Source organism: Cervus canadensis, chromosome 31 (genome assembly GCF_019320065.1).
Source record: "Cervus canadensis isolate Bull #8, Minnesota chromosome 31, ASM1932006v1, whole genome shotgun sequence".
Classification (NCBI taxonomy): Eukaryota; Metazoa; Chordata; class Mammalia; order Artiodactyla; family Cervidae; genus Cervus; species Cervus canadensis.
In genome coordinates, this window is record NC_057416.1 from 34,406,293 (window position 1) to 34,431,380 (window position 25,088).

Sequence of the window (25,088 nt, forward strand, 5' to 3'; positions counted from 1 at the left end):
CACACAACACATACATAACACACCACATACACAACACAACACATACACAACACATACACAACATACCACATACACACCACATACACAAAACACCACATACACACACACCACACACACAACACACACAACACACCACATACACAACACTCTGTGTACACACAACACACACACCATGCCACACACACACCACATACACATTCACATACCACATACACAACACACCACACACACAACACACACAACACACCACATACACACACACCACATACACAACACACACACAACATACCACATACACACCACATACACAACACACCACATACACACACACCACACACACAACACACCACATACACACACACCACACACACAACACTCTGTGTACACACAACACACACACCATGCCACACACACACCACATACACAACACTCTGTGTACACACAACACACACACCATGCCACACACACACCACATACACATTCACATACCACATACACAACACACCACATACACCACATACACAACACACCACATACACACACACCACATACACAACACACACACAACATACCACATACACACCACATACACAACACACCACATATACACACACCACACACACCACACACACAACACACCACATACACACACACCACATACACAACACTCTGTGTACACACAACACACACACCATGCCACACATACACCACATACACATTCACATACCCACATACACAGCACACCACATACACCACATACACACCACACCACATACACACCACATACACACACACCACATAGACAACACAGCGTGTACACACAACACACCACACACACCACATACACATTCACATACCACATACACAACACACCACACACACCACACACACAACACTCTGTGTACACACAACACACACACCATGCCACACACACACCACATACACATTCACATACCACATACACAGCACACCACATACACCACATACACACCACACCACATACACACCACATACACACACACCACATACACAACACTCCACGTAACACAATGCATACACACAACACATACGTAACACACCAAATAGACAACACACCATGTACACACAACACAACACACACACCACATACACATCACATACACACAACACACACATGCACGTACCACAAATGCACACACCACATACACACTCACAAACCAGACACACACAATATGTACACAACACACACCACATACACCACATACCACATACACACTCACAAGCCAGACACACACAGCATGTACACAACACACCACATACACAACACATACACACAACACATACACATCACATATACATCACATACACACACACCACACATACACACATACACACACTCACACACCACACACACTACACACCTCACACACAGTCACATACCACAAACACACATAGCACATATACAACACACACAAACACACGCTGCATACACATACCACATATACACACTCAACAAACCAGACACACACAACACATATGCAACACAGACAGGACACATATGCAACACATATACACCACACACACACATCAGACACACACACCACATACACAACACACACACTCACCACATACACAACACACACACAAACATCCACACTCACAAAACCAAGAAGCGGCAGCAAAGTGCTTTTGCCCTTGTCTTCCCTCCTAACAAAGCCAGCCTGCAGGACAGATGACGTGTGTGGTGTAGGGAGCGGTGGGCAGGCAGTCAGGACATGCATTTTGTGTTTGCTTGTGTGTCCTTGGTTTGCTGGCCTTTTCAGGGCTCTATCAATAACTCGCTGCACAACCAAAGTCACCCTTGTTAGTGGGATCTCAGCCTCCCCATCTGTAAAATGGGCAGACTGGATCCACCCTAAGGTCTCCTATAATGTCAGAGTTTCTCAAGAGGAAAACTAGAGAGAAGTGGGGGAGGGAGGGGGCCCGCCTCCCCTGGTACCCAAAGGCGCTGTCTGGGCAACAGCCCCATCAGAGACAGCCCCGGATCAGATGCACAGAGGATGGTGGGAAGAGGCGTAGAAACGCTGACAGCGCAGGCTGTGGACAGGCAACCTGCTCTTTCGCCCCGATTCCTGACTCACCGGCCCAGCTGAGGCCCAGGTGATCTGATATGAGCGTCATCTTCATGTCGGCCCGGTCTGTGCCACTGAGGAAACCTGGGGAAAGAGCATTCTGTTTAGCAGCCTTGGCAGGACACAGAGCCGCCCGGCATGGGCGGGGGTCCTCGAGAGCGCTCAGGTCACGCTCCGTGTCCCCCCAACTGGCGGCTGAGCCTGAGAGGGTCGGTGGAGACCCCCGCCGAGGGCTGAGCCGATGGTGTCCGCTCGGGGGGCTCCCGGCGACACGACCTCCCTCGCCGCCCCGGGGGAAGGGAGTGAGCGCAGAGAAGTGTGTACCCGTTGTGGACTCGCTGAGAAGGCTGTATCTCAGGGCCAGCGGCGTCAGCGTCCTCCTCCGCTCGTCGGCTCCGCTGCCCTGCAGGAGAGAGACCAGGAGGGGGCGCTGTGGGTGCGGGGAGGACGCCCTGGCGACGGGCAGCCCCAGGACGCACAGGCTGTGTATGGCACAGGGGCGGGGGCGGGCGAGAAGGAGTCGATGAGGTTCACGTGCTTCTTTTCTAGTGATAATAATAAGCTCGTGCGTGCGTGCGAGGTCGCTTCAGTCATGTCCGCCTCTTTGCGACCCCATGGTCTGTAGCCCACCAGGCTCCTCTGTCCATGGCATTCTCCAGGCAAGAATACTGGAGTGGGTTGCTGTGCCCTCGTCCAGGGGGTCTTCCAGACTCAGGGATGGAACCAGCGTCTCCTGACTTGCAGGCGGCTTCTTTACCACTGAGCCGCTGGGGAAGCCCAATAATAAGCTCACACAGCCCTAATCACATGCCAGGCCCTGCCTGGTGGTCAGAGCTGCCTAAGGCAGGTACCATCATTCTTCCCAAGTCACCAGCCCAGAGGCTGGAACAACCCACCCAAGGCCGCTCAGACAGTAATCGGTGGAGCTGGGGTTTGCATTCTTAAAAAAAAAAAAAAAAACAACGAGCTTTTCTTTCTGAATTCCTTTCTCAAAAGACCTGTGCCCAAGCCTTTGCATGCTGGCGCTGTGGCAAAGCAGCAGGGGTGCTTGTTCAAGGCTTCGGGAGCCCCTCTGGTGCAAAAGAAGTCGGCTCCCCCTCGTCTTTAGTCAGGAAAGAAAACCAGCCTCGAAGTCTGGACGTGGCCTTGCTTGTCTAGTTGGGCATGAAAGGTTGACGATAAAAACACCAGGAGTCACCAACACAACGGAGGCGGTCCCTCCATCCCTGGGGCAGCCTGGTGCTCCCTGGCTGGTGACACTCAGTCCTCATGCCTCCGCTGAGCTCAGAGCCCGGGGCAAGCACTGGGCTAAGACACCAGGCTTCCCTTCTCTGGGGAGGCCTGGCCCCTGAGCAAGTTCAGGAGAAAGAGGCTCCAAAGAAGCCCTGCTGTGAACCACCAGCCATCTGGTTCTCAGGCCTCGCCTTCCAACTTCCCGGAGGGGGCGTCCTGGGGAGCTCGGGGCCTCGGGGTGTCACCCTTGCACCCTGACGTTTGCTCCTGAGCTTTGCAGGAAGGACTGGGCCACAGCCTGTGTCAGAGGAGAGCCCAGGGCCTTTCTCCACCCTGGAGGGTGGGGAGGGGGGCGCATCTCGGGCCATCTGTTGGCCGAGGGCCCCGGCGGGGCGCTCACCTTGGTGCAGGGCGGCATGGTGATGTTCAGGTGACAGAGAATGTGCTGCGTGTCCTCGTACTTCATCGCCTTTCGCAGGAAGGACAAGGACCCTGCTGGCTCCCGACTGCTGTCCCTCACCTGGACTCAGTCACACAGAATGGAGGGTCGGGGGCTGCCCTCGCCCCGCCCAGCCCGGCCACTAGCCCGGCTGGCTCAGAGGACACCCCCCTCCCAAGCCTGGCCACCAGCCCAGCCGGCTCTGGGCTCTCTGCCTCCCCAACCCCAGCCACCAGCCCGGCCAGCTCAGAGGACACCCACCTCCCCGACCCCGGCCACCAGCCCAGCGGGCTCTGGATCCTCTGCCTCCCCAACCCCGGCCACCAGCCCGGCCGGCTCTGGAACCTCTGCCTCCCGAACTTCTAGACCCGAGTGAGGGGTGGGCTAGAGGAGGGCGCACCTTGACGGGAATGGCCAACCGGTTTTCCCGGAAGGACTGGAAGAGGAAACTCCGTTGCTGAGCGGCCTTCTTGACGGGAACCAGGTTCCCCGAGAGCTCGGCGAAGAGGGGCATGCCCTCCAAAACCTGTGGGAGAGAGGGAGCAGATGGGAACACGCAGACACCTGGCCCCCTTGTCAGCCCCGGTCTCTCCCTCCCCACGAGCCCAGAGGCTGTGCCCTGGGAAGCCCCATGGAGGGTTTTGGAAAGGTCACGGCAGATACTTCTTTACTTCAAAGGGTTTTTTATATTAAGCAGAACTTTCCACATCTCCCTGTGTGGTTGATTGCCGCTGCTTATCAAAGGACTCCAGAACTCCACTAGCAGATCATAATATGGCTCCAGAAAGCATTTCTCTCTTTTAACACCCATCCAACAGTGTTTCATTTATGCGAGTGCCAGAAAGGCCACGCGGTATTTTAATCTCACCCATGGCATAACGATCCCTACTATGTATATAAAACTGAGAAGTTACCAGGAACCCATTTGACAGATGAGGAAACTGAGGCCCAAAGAAACACAATCCTTTGCCTGGTTAGTGCCCCAAACAGCATTTGAGGCAGGTCCCAGCCTTGGGCTCCTCCTTCTGGCCCATCAGAACCCCTCGAAGGCTCAGGACAGCCTCTGAGGCCAGACCCTGGGCAAGGTCCTGGCTTGTTACACAGCTTAACCCGAGTGAGGACTCCAGAATGGGTGACAGGCTCACACCAAGGCCCGCACTTCGCTTCGCCTCCCGTTTGCCCAAGCTCTCCCCTGCTTCCCGGTCTGGGCACTGCCCAAACCCTGGTGGGGCAGAGAGAGTAGGACAAGTCCTTTCTCTACCGTTAACTTAGCTGTGTGACCTTGGGCAGGTTACCTAACCTCTCCCAGCCTCGGTTTCCTCATCTGTAAACTGGTGATAAGAAAAGGACACCCTGTTGCAAGAATCAGGGGAGATGATGTCACTTGAGTCTTTTTTTTTTCTATTTTTTAAAAAAATTTTAAAGATTTTTTTGTCTTTGATGTGAACTGTTTTTAAAGTCTTTATTGAATCTGTTATAATATCTCTTCAGTTTCATGTTTTGGATTCTGGGCTGTGAGGCATGTGGGATCTCAGTCCCTGACCAGGGATTGAACCCATGCCCCCGGCATTGGAAGGTGATGTCGTAACCACTGGACCACCAGCGAAGTCCCTCAAGCACTTTTGATAGCATCTGGGAGGTGAGAATGTTAATGAACGTCAGCTCTTAGTACCACTGGGCGGACAGCCTGCTGCCTCCCTGAGACACGCAGGGCGGTGTTCTCAGCTTTGGGGCGGCCCCCCAAGGATGCTTTTCAAGAGGGACATGTCCAGGAGCCCCTCTGCAGAGGCCACCCTCCTGACGGCTTGGGGTTCCAGTGCCACCTCCCCCCCAACCGACCCGCGGCCCTGGAGGTGCCGTCTCCCCTCGAGGCAGGAGCCCGGCGGAGGGGGGCCCAGCCCCTACCTCGATGTCCCTGCTCCGGGCCACCTCCACGAAGTTCTCATGCTGCTCCAGGGTCTTGTCCACCTTGTCGTCCGTCATGCAGTAGCATCGCAGACGACCTTCCCGGGGGTCGTTCATCTTGGCGAAAATGACAAACTTGGCCATGTAGGGCACCGCGGTCAGCTCCTTGTATAGCTGGGTGGCAAAGTTCACGGCTTCAGCCGTCCGGGGGCAGTCCGACAGCCAGAACCTGCAAGGAGGGCAGCCTTGAGCCTGTCCCTAAGCGTCCGGGGCAGGAGCGTCCCCTCCATCCACCAGGATGGCCTGTGAGCAGGGCGGTGGCCACTCAGACAGCCCCGGTGGGGGTGGGGGTGGCGCTTTCAGGTGGAGAAGGGGAGGGACAGCGGAGGACCCTCGGGCTTACAAGGTCAGCCTGAGCACGGCCACCCCCGGGGACAGCCGCCCCCCTCGCGCAGGGCCCGGGGGCCGCGGGGTCAGGCCACGGGGCGGGATCTCACCTGGCAGAGACGTTGGTGGTGAAGGTGGCGCACTCGTTGGCATAGACGAGCTTGGTGGTCCCCGTGATGTCCTCCCACTGGGCCTGGTCGGTACCCCCTGCCACAGGCGTAGACAGGGCTGGGGGACCATCTCCAGAGGCCGACGCGGGGCATGCACACCTGGCTGAGGCCCTGATCCCAGCCCCCCACCCCCACCACCCTGCTCCCCGTGACCTCCTCCCCCTCAGGGAGGACCCCCTCCTCTGGGGTCCGGGGGCTCTTCAGGGACAGGGCGACTCTACCTGGAGGCAGCCCCCCATCCCTCCGAGGGCCTCATCACTCCCCAGCTCCATGCCCTCCCGTCTCCGAGGGACGCCCCTCACCGATGACGCTGCAGAGCAGCCGCAGGCTGGTGGTGTCCCCCTCCCCGCTGTCCCGGGGGTTGTCCATCCAGGACGGGGGCAGCGGGATGCGGAGGCCAATGGGGCGGTGGAACTTCCGGCGCCTTGGCTCCACGGTGACGATGGGGCTGAATGTGGCCTGGTTGCCCAGTAGTTTGGTGACCAGCTCATCAGGTACAGGCTGGGCCTGCGAGGTGCCCAAGGGGGAAGCTCAGCCCGGAGCAGCTGAGGGGCCCATGGGCGGGGACAAGAGCTGCTGTCCTGGCAGGTGCAAAGGTCTCCTGGGGGCTGGGGAGGGTTTCCTGCTGATGTCCTGCCCAACTCCCCTGTCTGAGCCCCAACCCCCGTTTCCCTGCTGCTCCCCACTCCCCGGGGCCTTGCTCAGCATCAGGCACCTATCCAGGGAGCCACATGGCTGCCCCTCAATGCTGACCCGGCGGTTTAAACACGTCATCTAGGGTTTCCTGCAACTTAACGGAGCGTCTGCCCTATCCCAGCCACCCAACTCTCTTCTGAGCTTAAGGTCAGAGCTCTCACGGGATTTTTTAGGCAGTGGACCAACAGTTAGAGATGTCCTGGGGACAAAGGCCATGTGCAAGGATGAAGGCTATCTCCAAGGGCCCTGATGCCTTGAACCCGGTCCAGGTTGACGGGGCCCCAGCAGGCAGAGAGGCTGCGTGCATCACCTGCAGGGCCAGCTTCACCCTCTTGGTGACCGCGTTCTCGGGGAAGGTGGCCTGCACCAGGGGCACCAGCTTGCTCGTCAGAGAGCCGCCCTCGGGGCCGATGGTGTCGTAGTCCTGGTAGAGCCGCGACATGATCACGAAGTACAGGGGGAAGTCGGTGGTGACGATGCGGCAGACGCGCTTCTTCTCCAGCTCCTCCAGGCTCCCCAGTTCTGCAAGCACACGCACACGCCCGCCTGCCGGTCACCACCGTGGGCCCCCAGGGCCCCTCGTCCCGGCTCCAGCACCGCCCCCTCTCCAGCAGGGGTGGGAAAGAGTCCAGGCCCAGACAGAGCAGCACAAGGAGAACAGGCTGCAGGGGGCCTGGGCGCCGGAGCTGAGCCGTCTCTAGACTCTCAGGGCACCCCCCACACCAGGAGGCACCGCCAGCCCACCCCTAGCGCAGCCTTAAACCCTCTCCTCCAGGAGGAAGGCGCTGCTTGGGCCCCCGGGGCTCGCTCACCTTCATCCATCCCGTTGAGGATCTGGTCCAGGTAGCTCTCTCCGTAGCGGTTCTTGTGTTCCTTCCACACGGAGCCGTTTTCACTCCGCAGCACCACGAGCTCACGGTCCCCACGGCCTTGGGAGGCGAAGTGGGGGATCTCCACGATGACAGGGCTGGGGGGGACAGAGGGGACAGGCGAGGGGCTGGATGCAGGTGTGTGTGCCGTGTGGGCGACGGCCGTGGGCTCGGGAGGCAAGAGCAGGCAGGCGGGGGGTAGCGGGGTCCCCCCAACGGGCTGGCCCTCACAGCAGACAGACCTGCCTCAGGTTCTCGGGATGCCCCAGGACCCTCTCATCAGGCCCAACCTCACTTCACAGGGCGCGTCCTGCCATGACCACGTGGCTGAGGCTCGGCAGAATAACCCTGACCTTGGACCTGACCTTGAGAACCCATTCGTGTCTTGCACAGGGGACCAAACCCCTCTGAACCTCAGCATCCTCCTCTGTCAGTCTAGACAGTGGCATTTCCTCAGGAGGATGGTTGTAGTTGTTGCTGTTATTTAGTCGCTGAGTCGTGTCTGACTCTTTGCAATCCCACGGGCTGTAGCCCACCAGGCTTCCTCTGTCCATGGGATTCTCCAGGCAAGAATACTGGAGTGGGGTGCCATGCCCTCCTCCAGGGGATCTTCCCGACTCAGGGATGGAACCAGCATCTCCTGCATTGCAGGCAGATTCTTTACCGCTGAGCCACCAGGGAAGCGAGGAAGGACGGCTTTGAGCGTCACATTTAAAGGGGAAATCAACGTGAAAATTTACAGCTGCTCTGCAGTCGGTGGAAGAAAGCTGGGGGCGGGGGTGGGAGCGAGACAGGCCATGGACGCAGACGGGAGGTCAGGGCCTCCTGGGCCAGGCCTGTCCCAACATGGAACCCATGGTGCCTGAAGGGGGCAGGGTTGCCAGGAGAAGCAGGTCTGCTTCAGGAAAGGTGAGGGGGGCCTCCGAAACCATCAGACTTGTCCTTGGGAACAAGGCTGCAAGGCTGTCTTCTAGGAAGCCCATTTCAGAACTTAACGAAACCTCGGCGCGGGGCGGGGGGCCTCCGAAGTAGCCGTGTTCATCCCCTTCTAAGAGCATCACATAGGACCTGAGGATGTTAAGCTTGCCCCAGGCACCAGCCTCCTACGTGTACCTAGGAGCCCAGGGGCTTCTAGTTCTGACAAGTCAGGACACAGAGAAAGCAGGCTGGGCAGGGGCTGGGGGTGGCGGTTTCTGGGCTCGCCTCCCCTCGGCCTGGGCGCGTCAGGGACGGGTCAGGGGGCAGGGGAGCGAGCTCTCACCTCAGAAACTGGACGCCCGTGGGCCCCAGCGCGATGACCCTGCTGGCCAGGCCCTCCTCCTCGGCCAGTGGGGGCGGCGTGGGCAGCTTCTGGGGCTTCACCAGGCGGCAGGTGATGCGGGTGGGCGCCGCGCACGTCCGCGGCGGGACCACCACCCTCAGGCCATTGTGCCGGCTGCCCCGCATGGAGCCCCCACGGGCGTCCACCATGAAGCTCACCAGGAACCTAGGGCACAGCGGGTTTGTGTTGGCCTCTCCCGGGCGGGCAGCCAGGAGGGCAAGAGGGGCCAGGGCCGCCAGCCCCTCTCAGGCCACTCACCCTGTGTGCACCGGGCTGGCCACGGGGCTGATGTTGTCCGAGGTCTCTGTGGCCGGGCTGCTGGGGATCAGAGAGTCTTCATCGTACTCTTTGGACACCTGGGGATGGAGCGGGGAGGGGGAAAGGCCAGCTGTTATCACCAGCGGGCCATAGCTCCAGCCGATGGTCCTGGCCAGTGGACCTCACGCAGAGGTCAGGGAGGCTCGGCCAGCCAACAAGGGCCCAGCGAAGGAGGTGCTGCCCGGAACTCACTGACCCTTTAGGACAAAGCTCACCCAGAGTCTAAAAGGGAGCGCGGGCCTCCTGGGACCTACACGGCCTCTCCTCGGCTCAGGACCCTAGGCGAGGACTTCCGACGCTGGAGTGAGTCCTCCCTCCTGTCCAGCCCCGGTCTCAGCTCACGCACCACGCGCACGTCCGGCCTGCCCCCTGCCCCCACCTGCCCCGTGAATCCTGCCACGTGAGCTCCACGCAGCTCCTTTTCACATGTGAGTTGGCACCAGAGCCCACGCCGTCACCTACAAGCTGCCCAGCTCTGAGAACAGATTGCCCCCCCCCGATCCCAGGGCGGGGGGGGCTTCCCGCTTCTTCCTCTGCAAATGGGGCGGCCCCCTCTTCACAGTGATGCTGTAATTGCAGGACCTCAGGGCTGCCTCAGCCCAGGCCTTGTCCATCACAAGGACTCACGAAGCCCGTAGGTTCGGATCCTACCCCCACCCCCTCCAGCTTTATTCTCAACTTGGCCCTCACTCTAGCATCCCCATCAGCCCAGGCACCCACATCCGTCTCCTTCACTGGACCCCCAGTGCATCATCCACCTCTCGCCTCCTCTGAGAACCGTTGCCCTTGACTCTGATCTGGAAGGGCTCCCCGCTGCCCTCAATGCTGCTGAGCCGTTGGGTAGTCACCCGCCTGCATTCTGAGACCCTCCCCAGCTGGACCATCTGCTCCCATACCCTCCCACCCGGGGTCCCCTCCAGGGCGCCTGGCGGGACTCCAGGAAGCCCCTGCTGACTCGGTTCACGACTTAGCAGGGCCTCAGAGTGAACGGTTGCCCAGGGAACAGCAGAACCCGGGTCCCCCTCGGAGCTTTCTCGTCGCTGTCTTCAGCAGCATGGGGGGAATATACCATGGCAGTGCGAGGGCTGTATCTGACCATATCTCCCAAACTGCCCCCGCCCCGCGGCGTGACACCACCATCGCAGCCCTGTGACCTGCCCTAGGGTGGGCGGGCTGACCGGACCGCGTCACAGCCATCCTCTCCCATTGCCCCACTGGGGTCCAGGGCTTCCGCCGCTGCTTTCAGACATGTATCCCTTCAGCGGGGAGGAAGAGACCAGCCCTAGCTGGAAAACCAACACGGCTGGCTCAGTGACCACGCTCAGGGTGGCTGTTTCCAACCTCTAAACACTACACTGCTTCCATCTGATCCCAGAAAACCCCTTGGCCCTGGGAAAAAAAGAGTGCCAGCTAGCATAAAAATTAAATCGAGGAGCATTACGTTGTTTTAAACCATACCACCCATTTTGGGGACAAATTCAAGCGGCATCGAGGGAAGCCACAAATAGGGTATTATAATGAGTAGCAGCCACGCTGGGGACAGCTCTCCTTGACATCCCCTTTCTACCTGGACTGGTATTTTTAAGTTCCCAGTAATCTCTTGAGGAAGGTGAGGCAGAAACTGTCCCATTTTTATGGATGTGAAACAAAAAGGTGCCGAGTTCTGGACTTGCCCGCAGCTCCACGGAGGTGCGGCTGCAGCCTCGGGGCCCCCTCTCCAGTTCCGGGACCCATGGCCCCCATGGGTGCAGACAGCGTGTGCACAGGGCGTGTGTGCAAGAGAACATGGGCTTTGGAGCCAGAACTTGTTCTGTCAGTTCTCAGACCCGCCGAGACTGGCGTGAGGGCGTCCCAGGCACCCTCGGGCTCTGAGACTCAGATCTTCAATAGCTGGGGTTTTATGAGTGCTGGGGGCACAGCTGCTGCCAAAGACACGTGAAACCTGGGATCTGCAGGGCCTGGTAAGTGCGGCGAGCTTTATGAGTTCTTCCCAACCTGCAGGTCATCTCAGAGCAATCACTGCCTGGGGAATCTGTTCCCCGCCAAGAGGAGGTAAGAGAAAGGATGTGTCTCACCTGATCTGGCTCTTCGGCTCTGATCACCACTGTCTCGGGTGTGACGCAGGGAATCCGCGGGACGGCTGGAGATTCTACCCTGTACGCCGAGGACACTGGGACATTAGGGCGCGATCCTTCTGCATAGCCCATCATCTTCCACTGGGTGCCTCAGGGAGACATTTCTGTACCCCCAGGATCACCTATCCAATCCGATCCTGTCCCCTCCACCATCTGAACCCCACTGGCACAGGTGCTACTTCCTGGCCTCCCCCCCTCCACCTCTAGGCCTTTCCCCAGAGCCTGTCTTGAGCCTCAGTTGAAAGACTGCCTCCTCCAGGAAGTCTTCCTGCCCGTACCACCCCAGTTCTATAGCCTTAGTCCCCTTGTTGAGGGAACTCTTGCTCTGGCCATAACATCTTATTCTGCATCACGGTCTGACCACTGGGTATGTGTTTTCATTCTACCAAATACATCTGTAGGTTCTCCGTAGTTGAGGTCTTAGTTTTGTGTTTCTGACTGAAGTTCAGTAATACTAATCACAGGTTCCCTTCTCCTTGGTCCACGGCCCTCTTTTGTATAAGCCCCGGAACCAAGCTGGCACATGTCTGTCTTTTCAGAAAACCCCAAGGGCTCAATGTTCCTATAGACTTGTTGCTTTCAGGTTCGTTCACAGAATCCCTGTGTGCGCCAACACACGCACATGGGAACAGCTCACTGCATCCCTGGAGGAATGAGAGACTCGTGCCAGGCAGACGCAGACCCTTTGTGGGGTTTCCCTACTGGACCGGCTGATGGAGAGACGAGGCCAGCCTGTGAGCTCAGCTTGGCAATAGTTTCTTTCTATTTAAATTTCTTAACTGAATGAAAGGTTCACTAAATTATATAGTGCTTTACAATGTTCAAAATTTCACACACGTGATTTCATATAATCCTATAACATATGTGTGTGTGTTAGTCACTCAGTCATGGTGAACTCTTTGCGACCCCATGGACTGTAGCCCACCAGGCTCCTCTGTCCATGAAATTCTCCAGGCAAGAATACTGAAGTGGGCTGGAGATCTTCCCAACCCAGGGATCGAACCTAGGTCTCCCGCATTGCAGGCAGATTCTTTACCCTCTGATCCACCAGGGAAACCCCATCCTATAATAACCGACCCCTTTTTTGGACAACGGTTTCTAATGGGATCTCCCTCAGTGGATTTTTCTGGAGCAAAACTGACTGTTTTGAAAGGGGGAGGGGTGTGGACAGAGCACTGAGGGAGGGGAGGAGGAACAGTGGGAGGCAGCGACCCCGAAGAGGGTGGCAGGCTGTAGGGGAGACATCTGCCCCCGCCTGGCACCCCCAGTGCAGGTCTGGCTTATCCTAAGACACTGGGCCAGCTCTCTGTCCAGGCCTGGCCTTCCTGGCACCTCCCTGCTCCGGGATCTTCTACCTCGAGTCTGGGGAGGAGGGGTCTCCCCCCACGGGAGCATTTCTTACACTTGGTCCAGCTTCGGCACGAAATCCAGCAGCTCTTTCTCTTCATCTACATCCCTGGCATCTGGCCTCTCTGCCCTGGGGCCAAGATCCTCCCCTGAAACCACACAGGTTTAAGTGAGTGATAGGAAGGAGATACTCTCTTTCTTTTTAAAAGGTGTCTTTCCCACTCCTCCTCTCAATGCTCGCCCCTGCTGGGGCATGGGGCAAGGTCTCTGATGCTCAAAGCGGACCATAGCAATGTCTTCATCTTCAACCAGCCCTGCACCTCCAGCCCTGGAGCCGGGCAGCCAGTCCATAACATAGTCTGCACCAGGCTTTGGAGAAGATAACAACTCAATCAAAAGGGACTTTCTTCCTTTTCTGTGTGTGTGGGGGGGAGGGTGGCATGCCTCACAGCATGTGGGATTCAGTTCCCTGAAAGTGTGAGTCGCTCAGTTGTGTCCAACTCTTTGCAACTCCACGGACTATGCAGTCCATGGAATTCTCCAGGCCAGAATACTGGAGTGGGTAGCCTTTCCCTTCTCCAGGGGATCTTCCCAACCCAGGGATCAAATCCAGGTCTCCTGCATTGCAGGCAGATTCTTTACCAGCTGAGCCATCAGGGAAACCCAAGAAAACTGGAGTAGGTAGCCTACATCTTTCTGATCCAGGAATTGAACCCAGGTCTCCTGTATTGCAGGTGGATTCTTTACCAGCTGAGCTACCAGGGAAGCTCTGACCAGGGATCAAACCCATACCCCCTGCTCTGGAAGTCTTAACTACTGGACCATCAGGGAAGGCCCGGAAGGAACCTTCTTTGCCTGACAAGCTCCACTTCAGAACAGCCCTTGTGGAGGGTGCTCTTTTCCTAAAGAGGTGCTTCTGTTCTTTTCCACGCCACACGCGACAGAAGAACAAACCCCCGTGGAACAGAGCCCATCCGTCTGGAGAGGCACTAGGGGCTTGTGTGACCTCAGCGGCTGAATCCGCATTCCCGAAGCCCATTGCCAGGAGGTTCAACTTCTGTCTGCAGCCCCGACTCTGCCTCTTTGATTCTCTCTCCTCCTTGCACTGGAGTGGGGGCCCTGGACCTTGCAGGGTCCTTTCCTGCCCCTCAGCGGCCCCTCCTTGTGATCAGGAGCCTACAGGATGGAACCACAGCAGCTCATGCAGTTATGACCGCAGACACAGTGGCAAGTGGCACAGACACAGACGCGGACAGGCCGGAGCCGCCCGCCAAGGCATGGACCGCACAGGCGGAAATGTCCCGCTTGAGTCAAGCTCCGACTGTTATGGAAAGCAGGGGTGGATTAGTGACAGCTTGGGTGGCTGAGGGTGAAATGCACTCATGAGAAAGGACCACAGGGAACAGAGAGTGTTTCATACCCATTATAGTTATGTGAGCAGTTCCTGGAAAGCAAAGAAAGAGCCACGTTTAAGGAAGGACAGGACTGAAGTCAGGCCAAGTGAGCGGTGTCTCGTTAAAGGGCGTTCAGGAGAGCTTAGCCCACCAGGCTGCACAACTCCTGGCTTACCAGGATGGAAGGGGCCAGAGAGAGAATCTGCTCCAGCCCCACCCTTGTTAATCACAGGATTCTCTTCCAATTTAAGCGAGGAGACAGGTGTACTTGGGGCAGGAAAAAGTGCTACAAGTACCCCACGGCCCACAGAAGTGGAAAACGCAGTCATTTCATAACAGATCCACCCCCGAAACCGACTGACCCACCATGTGGTCTGAAGAGCAGCTGATGAAAAGGAATTCTTAACACATTTTAAATCAAACAGCTTGCTATTCGTTCAAAGCACAAGGAACGCACCAGGTGGAATTTTATGACAGTTCCTTATGGCTCTGAGAGCTGATCTGAGCAGAATCACACTCCATGTATGCTATATGCAAACACACGTGTATTTATGCAACTTTCTGGGATTTTCTATTTTTAATCTCTGTGATGTTAGATTTCCTTCTCCTCAAATCACATTAAAGAAGCCCTTTTGATGAGGGACAGCATCATTAGAAAGTGGTTCTGTCCAGCTGCGACTCTGACGACCTGGTGACCGGGGGTGACGGCCAGAGGCCCCCTGGTGAGTGTTCAGAGTCCCGAGTGCCCCCCTTCAGCCTGACTCGACCCGCACGTGGGATGGATCCCAGCCTGTACCTTCATCTTCAGAGACATCCAGGATCTCATCCACCGTCTCGGGGAAGCTCATCCGGTGCTTGTCCGTGATCAACTGAAAAGAGAAAAAAGCAAGGAATTCAACCCCAACACCGCAGTGGACCCTTTCACCCAGCCGGCAGTTATCTGGTCATGACTGGAGACGGGAAGGAGATGAGAAAAGACGTTTGTCCCAAATGAAGAGAAGGACAAGAGGGTGTCTGGGGTCTGGCAGGAACCGTAGGGGGCGATGAACGGAACCCCAGCTTCTGGTTGCCTGGTCCCGGCCCTCAACTCCGTCCGGCCGCCCCTTGGTCTGGTCCAGGCCCCAACTCTTCTGGCCACCAGGTGGCAGTAAAGCCCCGCCTGATGGAGGAGAACCCCCGACACCACCCACCGCACCCCGAACCCCCAATTCTTCAGGCTTCAAGCTTCCCTCAGGGATCCCAGGACCCCAGAACACGCTCCACTTCCCGGGGTACCCCCGAGGGCACTCTGCAGGTGGTGCGTGTCTGAGGTGGGGGTGCAGGAGAGGAGCAGACGTACCTCGACGCTGGTTTCGTCGGTGACAACCTTGAGCACGTCTGTTACAGAAATGTAGCCCAAGCGCTTGGCTATGGCGAGAGGCGTGGTTCCATTCTGGGGAGGGGAGCAGACGGAGGGCGTGATCAGCCCAGACCCACACCCCAGTCGTTCACACCCGGAGCAAGACCCCGCACGCGTGTGCGCCCAGATGGGTGTGGTCAGTGGTGCTCAAAGAGACCGGCTGCCCTGGTACGTAAATCGCCAGTGCTGGGTGTTCAGAGATCTTGCCACCGAAGTCAAGAGCGGCCGAGAGGGAGCCAGTGGGAAGGTCAGGGTCAGGGAGGCACCGGGTGGGGTTGGAGGAGTAAGGGGGCCCCAGGCGGTACTGCCCACGGCTGCCAAGGCCAGTTCTTCGGGTGTCAGTTGCTGAGCGTGGAAACAGTTCAAATAACCCACACACTTCAGTGAACTCTTCTAAGGCCAGCCAGAAATCCCAAGTCACCAGAAAATAAGGGAGGGGCAAATTTCTACTCTGATTTTAAAAGGAAGAGCTAAGTGAAACTAAATGGATAACTAGGCTTTCCTTCTTTTTTCTTTTTCTAACTTTTTGGCCGCGCCACGTGGCATGTGGGACCTCGGTTCCCTGACCAGGGGTCGAACCCGCGCCCTTTCAAAGTTCTCTGCTTCCAGGGTCTACCCCACGCAGATTCGGTCCCATCCACAGCTACGGCTTCAGCAACCACAGCGACAGTCAGAGGTCCTCACGTTTTCCGAGCTGGAAGCAGTCATGGAGATAAGCCAGTATCTCTGACAGTCCCGTTGTCCGGGGAGGAAGTGACCCCTGAACAGTGACAGCTGACGTGGCTGAAGACTCGCCCAAGGCCCCCAAACATCAGGAGCCCCCCGCCAAGACACTTGGTTTTGTTCGCTCTCGTCACACTGAGAACAGCTTCACAGATTTTAGCAAGGATTTTACTAAGGGTTTTGACAACATTTAAACAAAAATAAAAGGGGGAGGGTAAGCGGTGCTACTAGGATAACCTTCCACCTTCCAGAAGGAGGCCCCATGCCCCCGGGAGCCTGTTCGGACCCCAGATGCTCTGGAGGATGACCTGAGCTTCCCCGGTGAAGGCTCGTCTCAGCGGCCCCCGGGAGAGCAGGTCTCCGGAATCAGCGCCCCGGCCGGTACTCACCGAGCTGACCTCGTTTGGGGAAGCACCATGTTTGAGAAGCAATGTCACGATGTCCGTATGGCCCTGTTGAGCCGCCTGGTGCAAGGGGCTGTATCCGAGCTGTAAAGCGGGTAGACATTTGGGAGGATGAGCTAGCGACAGAGAAAGCACTGCCCACCCACCACAGAGCCTGTGTCTTCTGTACGCAATTTCCCCGTTTCTTCCTCCAGCGTCAAAGCTGAAAATTGAGGCGGAGCCCCACGTGTGCCCAGAGTGATTCTAGGTGCCTCTGTATCTGGCACTGGTCTTGTTACCGACTAGGGTCTTGGCTTTTCCAGTCAATAGAAATTGATCAGAGGGCAGACAAGAAACTCAGGCAAGGCTTTATTGGGGCCCCTACTACAGCCGGGATGGGGGGTTAAAAATAAGTAACAGGTTCCCTTGCTTGCTCCCCAAGGCGATGGGACAAGCTGTTTCCTGACATGGACTGATGGTAGGGGCGGGTCCAAGGGTCAGGCTGGAGGGGTGACTCAGGTGGTTTGCCCTTGGGTGGTGGTGTGTGCGGGGGGCATGCACAGGACCCCACTTTTGCTTCTGACACCCTGGTTTTGCTCCCAGCTCTTTAGAAGTGGCAGCTGGGTTTTTGGTCTCTGTGTATCTTGTCATCCATGACTTGCCCCAACTGCTCAGGCACGGGGTTATTTTTAGCCCCTTACAGAGTCTTTGTATCTTTGTTGCTGGAGATATTTGTCCTGGTACAAGCCCTGCAGCAAAGGCGGGTGGCCCCAGCGTTGTCTCCGTCTCGGGCGTTCCCATACCTTGGTCTTGGCATTGACGTCTGCCTGGTGCTGCAGCAGAAACTTCACCAGCTTGATGTTCCCGTAATGACTGGCCACGTGGAGTGGAGTGTAACCCATCTGGAAAGTAACAGAGGAGAGAGAGTGACCGGCAGGGCTTCTGGGGACAACACGAGTCACTCTGAGCTGGACGAGAAGGAAACTCGCACGGTAACGGCGGTAAAGGGGAGGATGGATGAGGAGGCCTTGGCAAGGTTGGCAGCGGCTCCCTGGGGTCAACTGTCCAGGCCGTCAGAGGCCAGGGGCCTCGGAGGGGCGCGGGGCTCAGCGTCAGGCAAGCGCAGCGTGAGGTGAGCAAGGGATACTCAAGGCGGGCAGGCAAGCGGGTGATGGGAAAACCGGCCCTGGGTCTGGGGAAGAGGGCCCGGCAAGGAGGCGCCCGTGGGCGTTAAGTCTTGGTGGTGAGCGAAGTTCCCCAGATGAAGTATGGTGAGAAAAAAGTGGTGCTCACAGAACTGAGGCAATATTTACAGGGAGTTCAGAAAAGAGGGTGGGGAGGGGGCAGCAAAGAGGGAGGAGGGAAGGCGGAAGAGACCGTGCTGCAGAGGCCAAGACGGCGCACTCGGAGAGCGAGGGAGCCGGGAGGGCAGGGGCCCGGCATGGGAACGAGGTCCCTGCTGACCCGGACAAGACCCGCCCTGCCCTGCTATCTGGGCTACTGAGTGGTACAGTCAGGTACCACGATGGTAGGAACTGGCCATGGCTTGAAATGAGTGGGCTTTCAGTATTTATTCACTTGAATTTTGGCCACAAAGGAGGTAATTCTCAAGGAAGCTGTTATGCTGAATATTTTAGTGCTCCCTCCACAGGCTGACAGGCCAAGGCTCTCTTGGCCCCTAAGTGTCCTGGGGAGCCTGATCCCAGAGACCATCTGGATCCAGACCCCACAGGCTGGACCTGAAGTGATGGGCCAGCTTTGAGATCTCTAAGTTCTAATAAAGGTCCATCTAGTCAAAGCTATGGTTTTTCCAGTAGTCATGTATGGATGTGAGAGTTGGACCATAAAGAAGGCTGAGTGCTAAGGAACTGATGCTTTCCAACTGTGGTGCTGGAGAAGATTCTTAAGAGTCCGCTGGATAGCAAGGAGGTCACACCAATCCATCTTAAAGGAAATCAACCTTGAATATTCATTGGAAGGACTGATGCTGAAGCTGAAGCTGCAATACTTTGGCCACCTGATGCAAAGAACCGACTCACTGGAAAAGGCCCTTATGCTGGGAAAGATTGAAGGCAGGAGAAGGGGGTGACAGAGGATGAGATGGTTGGACAGCATCACTGACTCAATGGACCTGAGTTTGAACAAACTCCAGAAGATGGTGAAGGATAGGGAAGGCTGGTGTGCTGCAGTCCATGGGGTCACAAAGAGCTGGACAAGTCTTAGCGGCTGAACAAAAGCAGCAGCAAGTTCTAACTCAGAGAATAGGACCTCTCAGGACAAGATCCCAAAAGACTAGACTGCGCCAGCCAGAGAACCTCAAAGATCCAGAACATTCTTGGATTTTAAGCAGGTTCCTGTAGAAGCTGTAGGCAGTTGGGGATAAAATACGTCTTGGATTTTTCTGGGAGCCTTTAATGGAGCTCTGGAGGGGGCTGGGGCTGGAGGGGTATTGCATTGCCCCTTTCTTTTAATACACCTGCCTTGCAGTGAAAAGGAACAAAATGATGCCTCTTCCAGGAAGCTTCCTTCTTCCACCAAGTAGAGAGACCCTCTCCTCCCTCCCTCTATGCTCCCTCGGGTTCACTAGCACCCTCCTTGCACCGGACATCACACCCGCTGTCCCTTTCTGCCTCTTACATCATCTGCAGGCGCCTGGAGGCAGATTCCACTGTGTGCTGGGCACTGGGTTATTCTCCATCCCCCACCCCAGAGCCGACCCTGCTGCCAACCCTCTGCACACAGAGAGGCTCTGGGAATGCTGACCCGCTCTGAGCCAAATCCGGACCAGAAGGCACAGAATTCTCCAGCACATCCAGGGAAGCCTGACATTTTGACACCTGGCTCATGTAAGACAGAGGTTGAAATCATGACTCACTACAGAGGCTCAAAGAAGTTTTAACCAACTTCTTAAACTCCCCACTGGAAAGTGAGTCCATTGACCTGGGGTCCACTGCTGCCCCTAGGAAGTGGCTGACAAGAATGGGCCGCTGTGTCCTCGGGGTTTCCAAACTCCTGGGATGGACCTGTGAGGGAGGCCAGAGTGGGCAGGCCCGTGGGCGCAGGGGGAAGGTGTGGACAGGATGCAGGCTGTGGGTCTTACCCGGGTGGTGGCGTCCACCGTGACACCGTGTTTAATCAGCACGTCTGCCACTGGAACGTGGCCTTCTTGTGCGACCAGATGGAGGGGAGTGAGTCCACTCTGGGAAGGAAAAGAAGTTCATCAGCTTGCAGCCAAGATAGAGTTCTAGGTCACCCTGGGAAAGCACTGAGGTTTGGGAGTCAAACTTGGCTCTGTAGCCACTAACCAGCTATCTGACCTCGGGCAAGCTCTTCTAGGCCCCTACATCCTTAGCGAAAAGATGAGGTGGTGGAACTAAGCCAGAGGTCCGCAATGGCTTCTGCTAAGGGCCAGATCAGCAATATTTTAGGCTTAACTCCATCAGTTATAATGAGAAAGCATCTTTGGCAACGGGTGAACAAATGGGCATGGCTGTGTTCCAATAAAACTTTATTTATACAAACAAGTGGTGGGCCGGATTTGGCCTTCAGGCTGTAGTTTGCTGATATCTGAACTACATGAACTTTATTGTCCATTTCAGTGGTAACATTTCTTATTTCCACAACTCGAGATGAGCTTCAAAGTCTTGGTTTCCTTATCGAGAAAATAGGGATTCTCACTGACAAATCTCAAGGGCAAAGGAAGGCTCGCTTGAGAAAACATAGACAAAAACATGTTGTAAAGCAAGATGTGCCATTTAAATGCAGTCTGTGATCCGCACACCCAGCCAGTGCTTCGCTGGAAAAAGGATGGGACGATGGAAGATCCTGCTGGGACTGAAAAACGCCAGATTCTTGAAGTTCTCATCACATCCTTCTCATAGTGCATAGGAGAGTGTTAGTCGCTCAGTCGTGTCTGACTCTTTGCGACCCCATGGACTGTAGCCCACCAGGCTCCTCTGTCCATGGAATTCTCCAGGCAAGAATACTGGAGTGGGTAGCCATTCCCTTCTCCAGGGGATCTTCCTGACCCAGGAATTGAACCCAGGTTTCCTGCATTATAGGTGGATTCTTTACCATCTGAGCTACCAGGGAAGTCCATCCATCATACAAGGATGGTAATACTCCAGAAATCTTGCTTGATATGTGTGCACTCACAAAAAAATGCCAGGAAAGCCTTCTATCTCCTGTACCTGACTCTACAAGCCTTCCTCACTGTGGGGCAAATGGGGCTGCCCCCTCTCCAGAAGCTCCATTCGCCCTCCCCTGCCATCTGTCCTTTCCCCCTGGCTGACAGGAGGCCCAGGGGCAGTGCCCCCCACACTGAAGCCAGCGAAGTGGGCAGGGATGCCCAGAGAAGAACAGGTCCTGGGTCAGTCCCAGCTACCAGGCGCCGTGCCTGACCCCTGGGATAACACAGGAGCCTGTCTGGTGATGGGGGATGTGGATGGATGGGCATGTCTCCAGGGCAAGGCATGGCCATCCTGCCCCTGGTCCCTGACAGAGCTCACTTAAATGGTACCAGCAAGTAACCAATATAAGGGTGCTGCCCTAACGGTTCCCTCCTGGGGGTCACCTGTCCAAACCTGTCCAGAAAGAGCCAGCAGATCCAGTAGATTCTTAAAGAAATATTAAGTTATCCTTAAAATGCTTGCCCTTCTGAAACTGTATTATGTTCATGTATCATCTAAAGAAGTGACTCTCTATAGTGTATGATTCCATTTACAAGAAATGTCCATAACAGGCAAATTCATGGTGACAGAGAGCCGATGAATGGTTGCCAGGGGACAGGGGTTTGAGGGAGACGGGATGTGGCCACTAATGGGTCTGAGGTTTCCTTTTGGGGTGGCGGGAATGTCCTGAAGTTAGGTAGTGGTGGTGTTCATTTAATTCTGCAAATATACCCCAAACCACCAAATAGTACAGTTCAAACCAGTGAAGTTTATGGTATGGGAGTTACATTTCAATAAAACGGCTGCTTAATAAAAGAAGTGACTCTTATAGACTAAGAGAACGAACTTACGGTTTCTGGAGGGATGGATTGGGGGAAGGGATCGTTAGGGAGTTGAGGATTGATATTTACACACTGTGTATTAAATGGATAACCAACAAGGACGTGCTGTATAGACAGGGAACTCTGCTCAATGTTCTGTAGCAGCCTGGATGGGAGGGGAGTTTGGGGGAGAATGGACACAGGGATATGGATGGCTTAGTCCCTTCACTATTCACCTGAAACTACCACGACATCCTTAATTGGCTATACCCCAGTACACAACAAAAAGCTTAAAACTTACAAAACAAAACAAAAAACAAAAGGAGTGACTCTTAGCCTTTCTTGGGCCACGCCTTCCTTTGAGAGGCTGATGAAAACCACGAGGACGTCACCAGGGAACCAGTTCCCAGGTCCTCCCTCCACAGGTCACACCAGGAGGGTTTTCTACTCAGACGCCAATAGTCCCTGGACTGATAATCCCATTTAAGGGACAGGTAAGCATTGAAAACAATGCCTTCCCTACAGAAAAAGAATATTTAGTTCCAACTTCATACATTCCTGAATGTAGAACCTGGCCTCTATTTGGGAAAGCATGCAGTGGATTTCAACAGTGATCTTTGTGTGGGTTCTTGAGTCATTCTATTTAGGAAGGACCAGCCAAGGCTTTGGCATCAGGTAGGCATGGGGTCCTACCACCTTGGAATTAGCAACCTTTCTGAACCTGTTTATTCATTTATAAAACTGAGATAAAACCTACACAGGGCTGTTGTAAGGGTCACACACATGCACACTCTCACACACACACACACACGTGCAACACCTGATTCAGAACCCAGGCACACCACACCACAGGTGCTCCCAGTCTTCAGCTGACCCCCAACGTGATCGAGTCTACAGGAGTGTCGCAGACGCGTGTTTACCTTGTTGCCCAGGTTACCGTTGGCCTGTTTGGACAGCAGGAGAGCCACCATCTCCGCGTGGCCCTCCTGAGCTGCCAGGTGGAGGGGGGTCACGCCTTGCACCGACTCCGCGTTCGCCGAGGCCCCGTACTGCAGCAGACTGCGGGCCACCTCCAGCTGGTTCTGCTTGGCGGCGATGTGCAGAGGGGTGTAGCCGTTCTGAAATAGACAGGGGCCCCCGGAGCCTGCTTACAGGAGTGCTGAGTTGACAAGCTGAGCACATGCCTTCTGGTTCAGATCCTCCGAGGCGGGGCCAGGAGGTCTGGTTTAGGGCTGGTGTCACCCGGGAGGGCTGCTTCAGTAAACAAACAAACCGACCGAGTCCATTGGGTTTGGAGAGGCTCCCGGACCAGCAAAGCCCTGTTCCCGTTCTCTCCATCTATGTTCTGGGCCTGAGTACCCTGTCCCCAGCAGATGCTAGGATTCAGCCAGGCAGCCTACAGAGCAACCAGCAGGCTAGGTGCGGATGAAAACACAAGATCCTCTTTCCTGCCATGAGAAGAGCATCCGGACAGTTCATGGAGGGGAAAGAACAGAGCTCTTTCTGGCTCCCTGTGCGGCTGGCCCAAGAGCTCCCCTTGAGCTCCGTGGCTTCAGGCAGGTGGTGTGAGGGGACAAGCCCCTGGCAAGGGACCTGGAGACATGGAGTCAGTCCTTGGCTCACTTTTATTTTATTTTTTATTAATTTTTATTGGCGGACAGTTGCTCTACAAGTCCCTGATCTACTTTAACCAGCTGTGTCACTAGGGGCAAAAGAGTCAATGCCCTCTGGACTCCCTTTTGTACTTTTTTAAGGCATTAAAAGTGGATAGTGTAGCTAGGACCTGCAAGCAACCTAGATGTCCACTGACAGATGAATGGATACAGAGATGGTGGTACAAGGTGGCAGCAGACCAATACCTTAAAATCCCAGTTTAAAGCACTGAGGGACAGGGTAAGATCCATCTCCATAGTGGATTTTATGGGGAAAGGAAAAGTCACTTACCCAAAGAAGGAAACTGAATAACGAAAATCATTCTCTTTCGAGGAATTACGTAAGACCATTCTAGTGTTCCTCCTTTTAGATTGGATTATGTTATGAGAAAACATTAAATCCTTTGGAGGCTGTGTTCCCCTGACAAGACTGGCATTTCGATTATAGTAAAATTAATTAAACAAAATGAGTTTTGTACTGTATCAAGAAGGAGCCAAGGAAAGAGGCAGGGTTCGGTGGATCAGGCCTGAGATCTGGAGTCAGGCCCACATGGAGAGCCTGCTCTCTGAGCATCAGAGAATCTTCTGACTTAAGAACGCAGGTGCTTTTAGCTGGAGCCCTGCTTCTCAGACTCGTGTGTATATGAAATCACGTGGGATCTTGTTAAAGCGCAGATTCTGACTAGGCGGGCCCCAGATTCTGCATTCTGAAAAGCTCCCCGGTCAGGATGAGGTGAGACCGGGGTGAAATGTGGTGAGGCTGAGGCCCACCCAAGGTGCCACGCTGCAGCCTGCGTTCCATTCCCTGCATGGAAGCAAGGATCAGGGACTTCTCCTGTGAAGAAGAGGTCCCTGGCAAGGGACCTGGGGATATGGGACTCGAGCACTTATCCTTGTTGGTATAATCGGGAGTCCAGGCCACTAGGCCAGACAGTGGAGGATGTGCGGCAAGAACAGCATCCTGTCCTGGCAACGGGCAAGCTTGCCCTGGAGCTCAGGCTGCCGGGTGACCCCCGGTTAAAACCGAGATACAAGAGCAACAGTCTGTCTCAAATCAGGGGCCAGCCCCTCGGAGCTCCCTCTGAACCAGGACTACAGGGAATGAATGACCTCACAGGGGCAGGAGAGTCAGGGAGAGATGACGTGAGCCATAAAAGGCTCCTCTTTCCCCAGGCGGTGAGCTCGTCCAAAGGAACACACACGCTGGAGAGAGAGCTGCCTCAATGTTAAAACAACATCATCATCGGAATGAGAAAGGGGCGGGTTTGGTTTGGGTGCAGAGAGATTTGCATGTGAAATTCTACAAAATTGCCAGACTACTTTGGAAACTATTTTTTGCCATGGAAACAAAACCCATCTGTACAGGGTTTATGTGTGGATAAAGCTCTCTTTAAATACCATGGGGCTGGCTCCGATTTCCTTTATATAAGGAGGGGTGCGAGGAGGAGGGGAGTCCAGCAGTTTTATTTTTAGAGGCAGGAGTAAGTCACGTCCCCCGCGGGGCCGCGTGCTGTCTGCGCAGTGATGCGGGCTCTGCCACAGCAGGGGTGGGGGACTGGAGCCCAAGGAGACAGGGCGTCTGGGAGAGGCTGTGTGCTGTGTCTCCAGGAAGGCGA

The 25,088-nt window shown here is 55.6% G+C and overlaps 1 protein-coding gene across 4 annotated transcripts in view; it reads right to left on the reverse strand.

Annotated features, from left to right (window-relative positions):
- ANK1 (ankyrin 1) overlaps positions 1-25,088 on the reverse strand; it is a 238,814-nt gene that overhangs the window by 38,889 nt on the left and 174,837 nt on the right. For all 4 annotated transcript variants that reach the window (XM_043454010.1, XM_043454013.1, XM_043454011.1 and 1 more), the window contains exons 17-36: positions 22,741-22,938; positions 19,931-20,029; positions 17,634-17,732; positions 16,837-16,935; positions 15,665-15,757; positions 15,122-15,194; positions 14,352-14,375; positions 12,987-13,080; positions 11,525-11,603; positions 9,390-9,487; positions 9,072-9,296; positions 7,754-7,908; positions 7,252-7,463; positions 6,548-6,752; positions 6,186-6,282; positions 5,689-5,917; positions 4,184-4,309; positions 3,745-3,864; positions 2,436-2,514; positions 2,121-2,195 (exon numbers count right to left, since the gene is read on the reverse strand). In XM_043454010.1, the coding sequence (XP_043309945.1) occupies positions 2,121-2,195; positions 2,436-2,514; positions 3,745-3,864; positions 4,184-4,309; positions 5,689-5,917; positions 6,186-6,282; positions 6,548-6,752; positions 7,252-7,463; positions 7,754-7,908; positions 9,072-9,296; positions 9,390-9,487; positions 11,525-11,603; positions 12,987-13,080; positions 14,352-14,375; positions 15,122-15,194; positions 15,665-15,757; positions 16,837-16,935; positions 17,634-17,732; positions 19,931-20,029; positions 22,741-22,938 (2,479 nt within the window). The remainder of the gene's footprint in view (positions 1-2,120; positions 2,196-2,435; positions 2,515-3,744; positions 3,865-4,183; positions 4,310-5,688; positions 5,918-6,185; positions 6,283-6,547; positions 6,753-7,251; positions 7,464-7,753; positions 7,909-9,071; positions 9,297-9,389; positions 9,488-11,524; positions 11,604-12,986; positions 13,081-14,351; positions 14,376-15,121; positions 15,195-15,664; positions 15,758-16,836; positions 16,936-17,633; positions 17,733-19,930; positions 20,030-22,740; positions 22,939-25,088) is intronic.